Raw genomic sequence first — 14,789 nt, 5'->3', positions numbered from 1 at the left:
TGTGTAAAATTGGTGGAGTTCCCCTTTAAATCTTCTGTTTACAGTAGCATTTGACACACCACTAACTCTACAGCCAAAGCCATTTGATGGCTCATATGTTTTCTGCCTTCCTAATCTAGAAAACATCACTAAGCATCAACTAAAAAACTAGACTACCCTTTTCACAACATTGGGAACCTCATTAAACTGTCTTATATGTTAGGAACACAATTTATATTAAAAAAATGGAAACAGGGACTGTGAAATTTAGATTTGTTTTTCCTTTTTATTGGTGCTGTCAGTGTTTTGCTTGCTTATGGAGTAAGACATGAAAAGGCAAAGGTTAAAAAAAAAAAGCTTAATAGCTTGTTTAAAAAACACCCTAAATTTTGGGTGCTGTATTGTAAATACAACTCTATTTTCCAAGGCAGGTTTTGATTGATGAAGGTGTATTTTTCACCCTTTCAGGCAGTGATTGGTTTCCATTCATGTCAGTGTTTGAAATTAAATCTACTTTAAGACTTGTAAAACCTGAGACGCATAATCCATGGCGGTGAAAAACATGACATCTGTCATTCTTGTCAAAACATTTTTTTTTTTGAATGGCAAGCTGTTAAATGCCGAGGTGCTATGGCAACACTTGACTGGTGATGCATTTAGGTGCTTGTGGGGAGTATTGGGTAGATGTATTGATTAACTGAAAACCCAATGTAAAAACCAAAGGTGTTGAATCAAATTTGAGTTATCAAACCATACACCGTTGCCTGCCTGTCCCTGAACTACAACAATAAAACTGGTTAAGCTAACCAGTTAATTAATCTAGGAGTGTTCTTTGTCCTGTACCTTGAGTTTTGAGTTGGCATTGAGCATGATGTATTTAATGGAGCCTTGGATGTTCTCAGTCCAGCTGGCCAGCCATGTCACAGTGTTGTCATGTCGGACCTCCTTCCAGTGGTGACCAGCAGGTGGCACAGGGATACTGGCTTCTCTGTCAATGAAAGAGAGAGCAAGAAAGAATATATGTGTGTAAGCAGTCACAGCACTGGAGTACAAGCTACAGACTCCTACAGAGGCTCAAGCCTTCTAACCATAAATGTATGACACCAAAGTGAATAAGTGATGCAAAACTATAATTACTGAGAGATTTTACATTAACATTCCCAAAATTACCTAAAGAAAACACATTCACTTGGTCAAAATCCAAACACCGCAGCATCTGTAGCAGTTTTTATGCCTGTGCAGACATGGTAATGTATAGTACTTATTTAAAAAGATTGAAATGATTTAAAGCTTTTCAACACTTTGTGCACTGAGGTCTTCTTTCCTGTGCACCCAGTTAGGTCACACCAAGAGGAGTGACAACTGGGGTTTTAACAGCTAGGGTGATGTTTTTCGTCAGACCACCCTTTACTTATGCATCACTACGAGGTCACACATCTCCGTATGCAGTTTGATCCCTCTGCCCCACTCTCACTTGCTGCAGTTGATGATGACATCCTCTGGTTGGATCCTTTTCTTCAGCATGCCCTGTTTGGGATGCTCGCCTCGACCCCGGAACAGTCCTGGAGGCTCAATCTTGAAGTTGCCAATACGCTCTTTGTGGTGGTCCAGCAGACAGAAGCCATACTCATCCACTATCTTCTGGTTGGCTTCTTTCACAGCCTACAACAGAAATAAAATGGACACAAATAATTATTATCCAGAGCATAAATGAGCCACACTGGCACTAAAAAGAAAAGAGGGCACTGTAAGTTATAAAAACAACAGAAGAAAAAAGCCAGAACCTTACCAGTTTCTCCTCCTTGGTCATGTTTTTCCTGGCCTCCACCTTGGCTTTATGCATAGCATGGATCTCTCCAAAGTCACATTTGTCAAGATTTTTAATGAGTGACCTTTCTTCATGGGTCATTTCCTAAACAAACACAAAAACTCAAGTATGATGAGTTAGAAAATGAATCAACAATTTTGATAATCGATAAATCTTTTCAGTCATTATTAATCCCGTAAAAATAGAAAATGCTTCTGGGAAACAGTGACATTTTATACACAAGACAATTAATCATTCATCGATCCATTTTCCACTGCTTATCCTGGACCGGGTTATAATTAATCAAATATATATAAAAAAATAATCTGATTAATTTATAATGAAAATAATCATTAGTTGCCGTCCAAGTATCTTGTAATGCCAGAATAACTGCATCAATGATGGCAATATCATACAGCATTTTATCCACAGTTCATAAAGTATGAAAAGCTCCAGCCAGAGCTGGGAAATACTGATGAAACCAAATGCATTTTTAACTCAGAACCTCAACGCTGGTCACAGAAAGTATGCATATCCAAACACTTCTTCTGTGGCATGTCAAGTCAAGTCAATTTTATTTCTATAGCCCAGAATGACAAATCACATTTTGCCTTGAGGGGCTTTGCAATCTGTACGGCAGACGGTACCCTCTGTCCTGAAACCCTCAATGTGCAAAGTCAAAATGTTGAACTTAGTGAAGAAAAAGACAAAGAATCTGCACCCAGTGCCGCTTTATTCAATTTACTGGGGGCCATTAATAAAGAGCACTAAACCTTTGTCTGTCAAATAGGGCATTACAACAATAATGTATCATAAAAACCAAATAAGATGAGCATGATCAAAGCAGATCAGTGACCTTTCGTTTAATTACTCATCTTTATGGAGGCGGAGCAGACAGAAAGAGAATTAAGTGGTATCGTTATGAAAGGCCAGATTATAGACACAGCAGCAAGCTGAAGGCAGCAGTAGCAGTTTCAACTATAATTGTTAACTTCCTGAAGTTATTGCACAAGGGGGTCAGCCCATCAAAGAGGTCACTAACAGGGCAGCAATACAGAGCAATTCAGTTGGAGCTTTATAGTTCATCTCAGAGGTTTTCTGTGGCAAAAGGTCATAATGACAACATGACTGGCTTAAAAAAGGGCTTCCTGCTGTCAGGCAAGAAAGCTACTGCAGCAGGAACTACAGATCAACACTTCGTGCCTAGGGAGCGCAAAAATCCCTTTTTAGATGACTATTTTTTAGGTCATATTGGTCTCGAGTGGCCGAATGCAACAGTTCACACTGAACGGGGCTTTTAATGAGCAACACAGCTTGATCCTATTGTCTTCACCCATCACAGTGCTCATCAAAAACAGTCATAATAGCCATCATGCACTATATCGTAATATAAGACTTGGTTAACCATTTGACAAAATGGCATCTAACCTGATAAGGATAAAGGAAACATACCTCTAGATCAGCGCACACACACACACACACACACACACACACACACACACACACACACACACACACACACACACACACACACACACACACACACACACACACACACACACACACACACACACACACACACACACACACCTCTCTCTAGGATCACTCTAGCAGTATGGACACGCAGTCAGTCTGCGTATCTAAGCATGACTGACACCCGACAGTGGGCGGGCACTGAGGGCAGTGGAGCGAGGAGAGTTTTTTCCGGCTATAATAAAACAGTTTAATTGGATTTGTTCATATGCAGGGGAGCTACTTGTATGGATTAGCATATCAATGCCTTCACACAAATCGTATTTTCAAGTGCATTGAGCACTAAGCAGCGCAAAATTAATTCTGCATGATATGCCTTGGGGCTTGGCACTGTGTTTTCTCTATACAGAGGACACCCTGACAGACACCGGCGCGCAGGTAGCAGTCACAGTCACACACGTACTCTAACACAAAGCTGGAACAGACAACTAATTCTGTATGTGGGATGTTATCAAGAGAAGGTTTCTGGAGCTCACATTATGAGAAGCGGACACTGCATTACTCCCCTGTATTAAGAGTTTGTACAGGTAAGACAAAGTGCTCATGTACACAAAACAAATTGATAAAGCTCACACTGACAGGCATCGTAGCAGCATCAAGGGAAATGTTGCTGGTCAAAACCACAATGGTTCATCAGAAATCTGACAAAAGCCTTGTTTCAATTTCAGTCAGACAAGATCTCAGACTTTCTTTCTTGCTTTACCTTCCTCCAATCTTTAAAGTAGTTCTCCCGGAACACTTTCTTGGTGGTGTATTCATGGTCCAACATCTGGGCAAAGAACAACGCCACCTCCTCAGCGGCAAGGCTCAACTTCACCTTCTTACCTACACACAAACAAAGCAAACACACCATTTCAATTCAACAAACAAAACAACTGACACATTTAGACGCTCAGATCAATATCCAACATGCTATAACAGCCACCTCAGCTCCTCTAGAGTCCTGTCAGGGTAATTCATGACTTTATAGACTTACGCTCAGAGACAGGGACAAAGATCTCCATTCAGAGTGAGCTACAAACAAGCACATGTAAGCACAGGAATTAACAGATCAAACCAACTCCCTGTTGGATGCCGTGGTGGCTAGACTGCTAAACGAAGCAAAAACAATTACAGTCATCAATCAGTGTTTGACCCAATACACCTTTAGCTTCCTAAACATCCAGTTGGGGCGTGTCTTGTGTTTGTGTGTCTCTACGCTGGCATCCACAGATCTGCCCACTTCTAAGAACTCTTGTTTTATACTTTGTCCAAGATTTAAAAAAAAATTAAAAACACGATTTAAAGCAATTAAAATGTTGCTTTGATGCATATTTATTCTCAACTGTCAACTCTCAATATGGTTTGTTTTACTCGTTGACTTAGTTAAACAAAATGACAAATTCACATGTATGTAAATTGATTTACTGCATATAGTTTTATGTGTATTTTTTATGTACAGTGCAGCTGTCTATTTTTGTCTCTTTTTGATTATTTGTTGTTATATTTTTTTTTGTCTCACTACCTCTGCCTCCCCATTTCTCTAATTCTTGTGAAGCACAAGTTTTAAAAAAAAGAAAAAGACAAAGAATCCCAGAAAATCATCAAAAAGTGAAGTTATTCTGTAGTGCACCAGTGAGGTTATTTTAAATTACTGTCATGAGTAAAAGTATGCCGTGTGTGTCAAATATAACGTGTAAAGCCTTTTCAGCCCTGTTTCAATCACCCTTTCTGACACATTCATCTTCCATGCTGAACTGACCGTCGTAGTAGAAGTGAACGTTGTCTGGCAAAGGCTGGTAGTCAGGAGGGAAGTAGGGTCCATTGTGTTCGAGGAACCTCCATTTCACCCCATCTTCATACTTCTTTTCCTCCCACCTGGCAGGAGGCAAGACGATGAAAAAAATAAGGGGTAGATTTGAGAAAGTGAAAATGGCTGCTCTCCACTTTTCCCCATATAGTTTATGTTTGATTGCGTGTATGTGTGTGGTGGGGGTGGGTTCAGGTCAATGCAAGATGAAAAGAGCAGCATTTCCCAACCATCTCCAGCGACTCTGCTCCTCCTCCTCCTTCTTTTTTATCTTCAACTGTTTTGCCTCCTCAATCTCCTCCTTTGTCCTCTTAGGCTTTTTGGAGACTGGATGCTCTCCTTCCTCTTTCTTTACCGTCTGTACCGAGAAAAACACTTAAGATGAGAATTCAAACACTCCCATCATGGACTGCATTTCCGGCAAACTTCATATAGTGGGAGTGTTATTGATGGCAGACAGAACAGCTCGCAAGGACAGAGGTTTACCTTGTCTGTTCTCTTCTTTGATTTCTTTTTCTGAGCCTCCCCGTCACTTTCGTCTTCCTGTCCATGTTGCTTATTTCTTTTCTTTGAGCTGCATGTAACACGAAGTCAGACAGAATACTAATAGCTTACACAATTCTGAAAAACATGAAGGGTGCGAGTTCACCATCTACCAAATCTAAATATTAAATCAAGTTTGCGTTATAGATGCCAGCAAAACCAGAGACCTGGTCAGACATACGTAGGTGTAGACGAGGAATGTGAAGGACCTTCCATGGGCTCATCCTTAATTCTTTTCCTTTTCAACCCTTTCTTTGCAGTAAAGTCATCGTCCATTGGCTCCTGTTTCACTGACTTGCTAAACCACAAAAAGAAGAAAGGACAGACATTGTTCACATGTATTTTGAAGCTGAGAAAACTTGTCATCTTAATACTGTTAACCTTTTTTTTTCCAATCAAAAGTCTGCTTTGTAATCTCATTCAGTAACAATTATTTTCATATTTCTAAAACACACAGCAGACGGTAGACAGGCAGCTTTGAAGTTGAGCACAATAAAAATGACAATCATCCCTCTTTGACTCCTCTTAAACCGTTCAAGGTAATGGTAGTTTAATTTTTTAAACCAAATTTCTTATTAAGTGTTCATCTTTTTCTTAATTTTGTCCTCGAAAATCTGACTTGAACTGTTGATTCTGAATTAGCTCCCACTTAACGAGCTAATACCAAGGCACAATAAAAGCTTAATGGCTCTTTTTCACTGCTGTCTGCCACACTGCTGGCTACAGTTAGAACAAAATTACCTTCCATGCAGAATAGAGGGGGAAAAAATCCAATGATGACACACTGACCACAAGAAATCACACATAATTATGGTAATTATGAAACATTATTGAAACAGTAATGATAATGACATAATTACAGCAATTAGAAATTAAAAAAATAATAATTACACAACTGTAAGCTTAAATTTCCCTGCAGAGGGAGGAATTGGGGGTTAGGGAAATAGCCCAAATTAGGAAATTAACAAAACACCACTGCTAATAAACGGCTAATAAATAACAGCGTTCTCCTTTCCTTCACATTTAGTTAAGGGGGAAATGAGAAGAATGTAAAGCACTGTAGCACATAATTGTCAAACTGGCTTACTGAATCCCAATTACAAGCCACTGTGGTAGCAACTACCTGGTACACATTGTATGAACCTAATGCACTCTCTCTGCACTTCTACAGTATGACCCCTGCTGTCTTCTGATTGAGAGTAATGAGCCTTCTCTCAGGTTCTCCGGCCTCTGACTCCATCTGGACTTTGCTGCAAATGCTGTGCATACTCAAGTTCACACGAAAAATCCGACAATATGGGAACTTTAGTTTTACTTTAGAGAAAACACGTTCTGGACTTTAATAAAAGGAAAAAAATTGTATTGTTTCAGTTCTTAAAATAAGATAAAAGACGCAGATGCAACACGGTTGTAATGTAAAGGTCACTGTAGGAAAAGCACAGGTATAAATAATAAAATGATTGATGAGCTGAATTCTATTAGCTGCTTCAGGTTCAGTGTGCTGGTATTGTGCATCCTGACTCACTGTCACAGCTTATTGCCCCCATCATTTGTACAAACTGTAAGTTAGAAGAAAACAGAACAAGGTGACTGTTGGGGGTCACCACCTCCTCGTCTTTTTCTTAATTAATACAATACTTTTTCTTCCAGTGACTGCTCACAGGAGGATTGCAATTTCATGACATAATCATAATCATCATAATCAGGAACCACAGCCCTAATTACACTTACACAATACAAAATCCAGTACGTACATAAAAGGGACAGGGTGTAGGATTTAGTGGCATCTAGCAGTAAAGTTGCAGATGGCAACCAACTAAAACCTTGACTCAACCAAGGACGAAGGAGAAACTATGGTGGCTGAGAAAACCCAATTAAAGCCCGTGTTTGGTTTGTCTGTTCTGGGCTACTGTAGAAACATGGCGGTTCAACATGGCAGACTCTCTGTAGATAAAAACGACTCATTCTAAGGTAACGGTGATTATCCTTAAATGAAAATATAGCTATGAATATTAAGTTCCACTTCTGCCAATAGATCCTCCTAAATGTTACACACGGGACATTTAAAGTGCTTATTTCAACTTGCATGACATTCTTCATGAAGACGTCATGCTGACAGAAATGCCAGAACAGTACAGGGGAATCTGGGCCAAATACAGCCACTTTGACTAAATGAGCTCAAACTGGTTCTCTTTGCATAAAGCTTTATGTGTCAGCTCCAATCAGTGATGGACGGATTGTTAATATGACAGGTAAATGCAGAGCCCCCACTGCCTGCCTACAGGTGTCACAATGTGTCACACTGATAATGACACATGAATGTTCTGAATTTCTGCAGTAGGCAAACTACTTGTGAGCCAAACTCTTTTAATTCAAAGCCACTTACAATAAGTGCATTCAACCATGTGGATATAACCCAAAGAAAGTCCAAGAACTGCATTTGGAAACAATTTAAATAAAGATTAAAAATAATTATAGTTTGTTCCACCACTGTGACATTACACATATACACAGAAGGAGCCTTTATCTAACCTTCTCCCAGTTCTCTTTTTAGTATTCTTTTCAAACCTACATGTATGCTGTGGCCAAGCTGCTCAGTTAAACTGCTGTAGAAATGGTCTTTTGTTTGGTACACTGCATCGCTGGGCAAAATCCATAAAAAGCTATACAAAGAAGGGTGGGTCACTGTGTCCATTGACATTTACAGTGTGTGCTTCTAATAGCCTTATGTTTCTTCCCTAACTCTTGTATGAGGGCCTTTTTTTCCCCTCACTGCATGAAACCCACTCAACTAGCGCAGTTAACACCTGAGCTTTGCTGGACGAATAAAAACTTTAAAGGAAATATTATAAGCCAGAATTTAGCTTCAGTATGTCCAACTGACATCTCCTTTGAAATGTCACTCCTCGTATTGGGTTGGGCTAAGTCCACGTCTGGGACACAATCCATTAACAACTCTGTAGAAACACTGCTGTGAGACAGATTCGACGCAGCAGGCCTTCGGCCAAAGTCTGCCATCCCGGAAACACCCCGCTGAGCATCCAACTACTCAAACCATGCATTCTCATTTATTACTTTCACGACAAGCCACAGATATTTGTTTTCACCGCAGAGTAAAATTAATTTGCTGCGAGACAGCTTAACACATTGTATAAAATGGAAATGGCTTCTGTCCAGGGCTCTTAAACATCAAAAAACTAAATTTAATTTTCATCACCTCGGGAGGGAGGAGGGAGGAGGGAAGGGAAGAAAAGAAGAGCATAGATTTCTGGCACAATCACCCCATAGTAGCTTGTCATCTTATTATCGTTGTCTTTAATAAGAAGTCTACTGGTATTTTGACTTCATCCCTACCTCGGACTGCTGGCTGACTCCGGGGTCTCTGTCTTAGGCGCCTTAACCTGAGGGGAGGACACGCATTAAGTATTCACAGAGAATAAGGGCAGTGCAAGAACATCCACAGCGCTGTGTTCATGCTTACATTAACAAATGTATGCATGAAGTGTTCAAACATTCATAGGGCCACACAAGGTCAAGTCATATCTCCCAGAACTCCTGGTGAGCACGTTTACACACAGCTGTTGCATATCATATTTTCACCCTTGGAACATGTGTAATACTTTATCTGAGGCTTCAGAGTTTCTTAATTTATTGGGGCAATTTTTTAGGGGTTAACAGAATTACTTCCACTGGTCTGGGTTCTGCTATGTCTATAAATACCCTGCCAATCATGTAGGAATCAAATAGCCTAAGCTAACCCACTAGGACAACCTTTGGCACACATGAGCTGGGGTCACTGGGTAACAGGGGCTGGAATTTACACCATGGTATTCGACGTGCTAATTCCAAACAGGGCAAGCGTTATGGATGGAATCACATGACCATCACAATCCCTCCCCCCACCCCGGTCAAGATGACACTGGATTTCCATTCAGATGTTCTACACTGGGGGTCGAACTACATAGGTCAAATCTTAGCCATATCTCGCCACGTGCAGTTCAGGCAGACAAGAAGAGAATGAGTGATTTACCTTCTTGTGAGACTTTCCATTATGCGTTCTCTCTGTAGATTTGGCAGATTTGGCACCGCTATTCAGGATGTCAAGACGGGACAGGGGCGAAAACGAAAAAGGAGGAAGGTCTTGTTAGTGATGCATCATTTGTGACACATGAGCAGTTACAGACATACTGTAGAACGACGAGGAGAAAGCTGCTCTTTCCCTTTCACTGCGACATGACTGAATAGGCCTGTAAGAGACAGTTGTGCAGCTGTACTTCTATCAAGCCTCGGCTTAAAGTGAGTGCATATTAAACTGATGTTAAATTCACGTCTTTGACTGGTTAGTATCACTCTAGGCAGACAACGCTATAAAATGCCACCAATCCGACAAGCGACGTCTTAGAGGATCCCCCTACAGCTTCTAAACACGTACCCTTTCAGCTCGACCTTTCCAACCTTTAGAGCTCGATGTAACATGAAATTGGGCTGCTGTACTATGGTAATTTTTTTTTTTTTTTTATTCAGAATTCTCAATTTTGATCACCAGACTAAAGGCAGTACAGCATTTAAAGCAGGAAGCCCTTTCATGCTCAGGAAAATTAGCTTCCGCGAGGGTTGAAGCTGATGAGGATACGTTGATCCTTAATCAGTAATTCAGTCAGTGTGCCATGAAATAACAGGCGGCTAGCTGTCACAGAAAGCTGCCTGCTCCACTTCCAGCCGCGCTTACAGGTGTCTATTCATCTCCCTGCTCTCATCAATTACACAAGCCAATGACAGATCACTCCACATTCATTTGTCTGCTCACATATGCATGGTAATAAACGCATCAGATATCAAGGTAAATTAATTTATTCATATGAAGATGGAGTACCTCACTGTACTCAGTGAAATGAATGCGTGCACTCAATGCCACCAGCCTGCATAGCATTCTCCTAATAACACTTCTTTGTGTCGGTCCCTTTTTCGGAGCACACACATACTGCCATATGGCTCTCGCTCTCACCTGATTTATCACCACTGCAACTATTAATTTCTATCCAAATGAATTTGTCTCCACATTTCAATGACATGAAAGGCACTGCTATTTACAGGATCCATGCAAAAAAGGGAAAAAAAAAATAAATAAAAATACTGCTTTGATGTGTGTACTGTGCAGATACTGAACAGATGCTGGATATGCTGCAGTCAAACCACATGCATATGTTACTAGGGGGAGCTGCTCTAACTTGGCAATTATGACAGGGAGTCACACAGGTAGCTTATTTGATAATGGCCCTGGACTTTGCTCTTGATGGAATAATGATGAAGTGCTTGCTAAACTGTGCGTGTCAGCAAATCATTTCTTCTCTATTCATCTTTTACTTTACACACACACACACACACACACACACACACACACACTCACCTGTTCCTGATCGTATCTCCCCCGGCTCCAGCGCTTTCATTATCACTCAGCCTTTTCAGCTTCGTCGCTTTATGCTTTGTCTTCCCTTCTCCTTTAGCGTCCTTCTCTCTTCCCATCTCTCATATGTAAGCGAAGTTAGTTCTGCAGAGCACAGTGAACATTAAGCACATACACCGACAGGTGAAAAAAATAAACAAAAAATAAAATGATTAAAAACAGTTAAAAATACAGAATTTAAAAACCCCGCCCTTGAACGCTTTGACTTTTCCAAATTAGCCAATTACCGAACTAACGTTGGCTAAGTTAGCCACCTGTAGCTATGGCGAGCAGAAAACTACCGTTAACTTTTAACATCAGCTTTTAAAAAAACGTTGATTTTTGTTCGGTTTGCCAACGTTCGTGGACTCACTTTGCAATATCGATTAATTCTGGACCGTGAAAAAACAAAAAAACACACACACAAACTTGGATCTACAGGTGGATAAATTCGCTTCACGGACACAATCGGCGCGACACCGAGTTCGGCTAGCGTCGAGCTGCAGGGCGGACGTTGATTCCCGCTGAGTTCTGATTGGCTGAGGAAGTTCGGCGAGTCGCCATGTTGGGTGGTGTTACACCGAGTTCTGTAACCCGTCTGATTCTGTGTCTCTGGACAGGATGATGATGTCTTGTGTTGGTTTCCCCCCATTAACTGTGTATATATATAAGGTTTTCTCATGGCTTTAGGGCTCGGGTGTGGTGTAGATTAGTGAGACCCAACCTTTTTCCTTCCTTTTCTCTCATTTAGTAAACTGACGACCCCCTTAGTGACATATTTTATGGATGTTCCATATTATATTCAAAACTGTACAATGAATCCAGGGTTTACTCAATTACTGCAAAAGGTTAGAGAGTTTTTATACAGTTCTCGGTCTTTATTGTGTATTTTTATTAACAATCATGCATACAAATTCTCTGTTTTCTTGTCCCTGACACTTGGCCATTGTTCTATTAGACAATTTCCTTCCACTTTACTTAACTTTACATTTATATTTCTTCACAGAAGTGAACCAAATGTTGAGATATAGGCCAAGTGTGTATATTTCTTAAGTTTTCTTACAATCAAGAAGGCCTCGTGACCTCCCATGAAGCTTTGGCGACCCCCAGGTTGGGGACCACTGGTATGTAGATGGTTGGGGTTTCCATAACTCTTGACATATCTGTGACCTAATTGGTCTGACAAAACCTGAAAGGATGAGATGCAGCATCACCGTGTTTAGGAATTTAAATTATGATATGGATTGGTGTGTAAAGTCAATGGGTACAGAATCAGTTCCATTTTTATGTAAGTTGGATAGATGAGGCATCTTGGCAAAGCCTGTATCATCATTTGTTTTGCCTTACACCGGACAGTAGCCTATTATTGTTTATAGAGGGAAATGTTTTGTGAACTGATGTGATAAAACACAGTGTGAGAAGTGGAGAAGATTGGATAGGTGATAAATAATAGAGTAAGAAATTGTCACAGTCACTGGAGGTGCAAAGTTGCAAGCAAGCAAGTCTCAAGGACCACTTGACTTAGTGGCCTCAGTTTTGCTCCTGATTAACCTCTTGACACAAGTGTATTTGGTTTGCATTACGGCAGTGTCATCACATTGCCTCTTCAGGTCCGCAGTGTTTGTTCTTGCCTTCTCTGCCATTTGTAGAGAGAAATCTACATCTAGTCTTTGTGCTCTTTTCAGCCCACCCTTTACTGAGGCAATGATTTATTTCCATCACTTCATCCCAGAAGGATACAGCATAGGTCATACTGTTGCTTGAAATTTCTGGAAAGGTGCAATCACTGTAAATGGGTTTTTGACAGACAATACCATCACTGCACACAAGCTTTAAATAACAATTATTATTACTTTAGACTGAATTGAAATTCCAAATTATAGCCCACATTTTATTATTTTTATACTTTAATTCTAAAGCCTCTAAATCAGCAGTATAACTTTTACAAAGTTCCTTGTTAAAAAAGAAAATTATTCAATTTGTTATAGTTATTGTCCCCTTGTGACCTAAACTATGGGAAATGATAACAGATGTTGAAATTATTTATTCATTAAAAAAAAAAAAAACTCACTTAACAAAACACTGAAACGTCAAAAGAGCACAAAAGGTCATTGCACCTCATACAGACTTTTTATACTGCAGTTGTATAACAAAATTGCAGTGGATGACATGATTGAGTGGCCCACAGTAAGTATTGATACATCACTCTATAGGGAGACAGTTCAAACATTGTCAAGCAACAGAGAGCAGATGATTGATGCTTCTACACTGAATGGATGATTTCAATAGAGGAGGAGGCCTTGACTTCATGGAAAATGCTGTAGACAGAAGCAATAATGAACGGTATGCACCAGCAAGGTGGAATTCAGACAGTTACCAGTGCAGTTTTTCTCCACAGAACTTATTGTATTTTCACAGACAGAAAGATACATAAAAGAGGCCAATATAAAAAAATCATATAATAATAATTATTATTAATTAATAATAATTTGATGGGGAGCAAACCTGGAGCTCTGTGCCTCCACCAAAACATCAGATTAATACAATATAAACTTTAGCTGCCATTGCAGGATGTCTGATGCTGGACGCAATGGTTACAATGGAGCAGCATGGAGGTTTATAATATGTAATCAATAAATCATTTATGCTGGTTCCAAATAATTTGTAATCTGAAAAAGATTGTAGCCAATAAATGAATATTGCAAATGATGATTGCGGTGGTGTATATAACTCAGTCAGTCTGTCACCATGCAGCTCTTTGCAATCAAATACTGGTGAAACAAATCAATAGTATTCAGCAATATACATATAAATATAATGATGACGAGGCCTCGTAGTGGTGGATGCATCATAATCGTTTTTCTTGTTTTCCCTCTATTCATGTATCTAGTGAGTGATTGGCATTCAGCAAATGCATAATAATAAGTCTCATTCTAGTCCAGGTTACCCGTTACTCAAATGTTAGACAATAAACAGAATGCATCAATGAGCACGAGCAACAACAGAGAAATAGAAATAGAAATACTTTATTGATCCCCGAGGCGAAATTTGTTCGTTACTGCTGCTCAAGGTGCTCACACGACATTAAGAATAGAAATAATAATTATATTAGAATATCTAACAATATATATAGAAATAAAAATAGGAATGAATATTGGTATACACACATAAAATAAAAATAGATATAGAAAATAATAAAACATGTCTAAGTATGTACATTTATAATACAACATATGGCAATATATAGAGAAGTAAGATCTGTAGAATTGACTGTCTTTCTAAAATATTGCTTACTGCCAGCAGTGTTGAGTAATCCTTTACCCATCATCCCATCTGTTAATATTGTTCAACGAAACATATCGCAATACAAGTGCTGTCATTCACATGTGTTCATGTTCTGACAGCTGCCATAAAAACAAAATGAGTCTTGGTATGTCAATGAGAACGTGTTGCTTAATTGTGAAATCAGAAAGGAATATTCATGACAAGCTGTTGGCCAAATCTAAGAATAGATCTTTCTTTACTTAATACATGAAATAAGGTGTAGTTGACAATCCTTGGACAGTCCTGTCTGACTCCATCCAGTTCTGTCAGGGATGCAGACAGAAATCTGCTTCCCAAAATGTGTAAAAAGAAGTTAGAATCTGCGGGTTGTTGAGGACGTGGTAAGCAAAAGGAAAGTGTTTGCTCTGCAA

At 39.7% G+C, this 14,789-nt stretch overlaps 1 protein-coding gene across 4 annotated transcripts in view; it reads right to left on the bottom strand.

Moving 5' to 3' along the window:
* zgc:173742 (DNA topoisomerase I, mitochondrial) overlaps positions 1 to 14,789 on the bottom strand; it is a 32,168-nt gene that overhangs the window by 15,776 nt on the left and 1,603 nt on the right. The window contains exons 1-12 of one of the 4 annotated variants that reach the window (XM_051381552.1): positions 11,468 to 11,683; positions 11,059 to 11,199; positions 9,682 to 9,739; positions 9,006 to 9,052; positions 5,833 to 5,949; positions 5,595 to 5,682; positions 5,339 to 5,466; positions 5,061 to 5,176; positions 4,023 to 4,144; positions 1,769 to 1,891; positions 1,454 to 1,641; positions 823 to 967 (exon numbers count right to left, since the gene is read on the bottom strand). In XM_051381552.1, coding sequence (XP_051237512.1) covers positions 823 to 967; positions 1,454 to 1,641; positions 1,769 to 1,891; positions 4,023 to 4,144; positions 5,061 to 5,176; positions 5,339 to 5,466; positions 5,595 to 5,682; positions 5,833 to 5,949; positions 9,006 to 9,052; positions 9,682 to 9,739; positions 11,059 to 11,174 — 1,248 coding nt within the window. In that variant the 5' untranslated portion in view covers positions 11,175 to 11,199; positions 11,468 to 11,683. Of the gene's footprint in view, positions 1 to 822; positions 968 to 1,453; positions 1,642 to 1,768; positions 1,892 to 4,022; positions 4,145 to 5,060; positions 5,177 to 5,338; positions 5,467 to 5,594; positions 5,683 to 5,832; positions 5,950 to 9,005; positions 9,053 to 9,681; positions 9,740 to 11,058; positions 11,200 to 11,467; positions 11,684 to 14,789 lie in introns of those variants that run through there. The other 3 variants (XM_051381555.1, XM_051381554.1, XM_051381553.1) reach the window with 3 other exon arrangements.

The sequence above is a fragment of the Dicentrarchus labrax genome, unplaced genomic scaffold, assembly GCF_905237075.1.
Source record: "Dicentrarchus labrax unplaced genomic scaffold, dlabrax2021, whole genome shotgun sequence".
Taxonomy (NCBI): domain Eukaryota; kingdom Metazoa; phylum Chordata; class Actinopteri; family Moronidae; genus Dicentrarchus; species Dicentrarchus labrax.
Note: the sequence above shows the minus strand (reverse complement) of the source record. Positions and strands in the feature narration are given on the sequence as shown.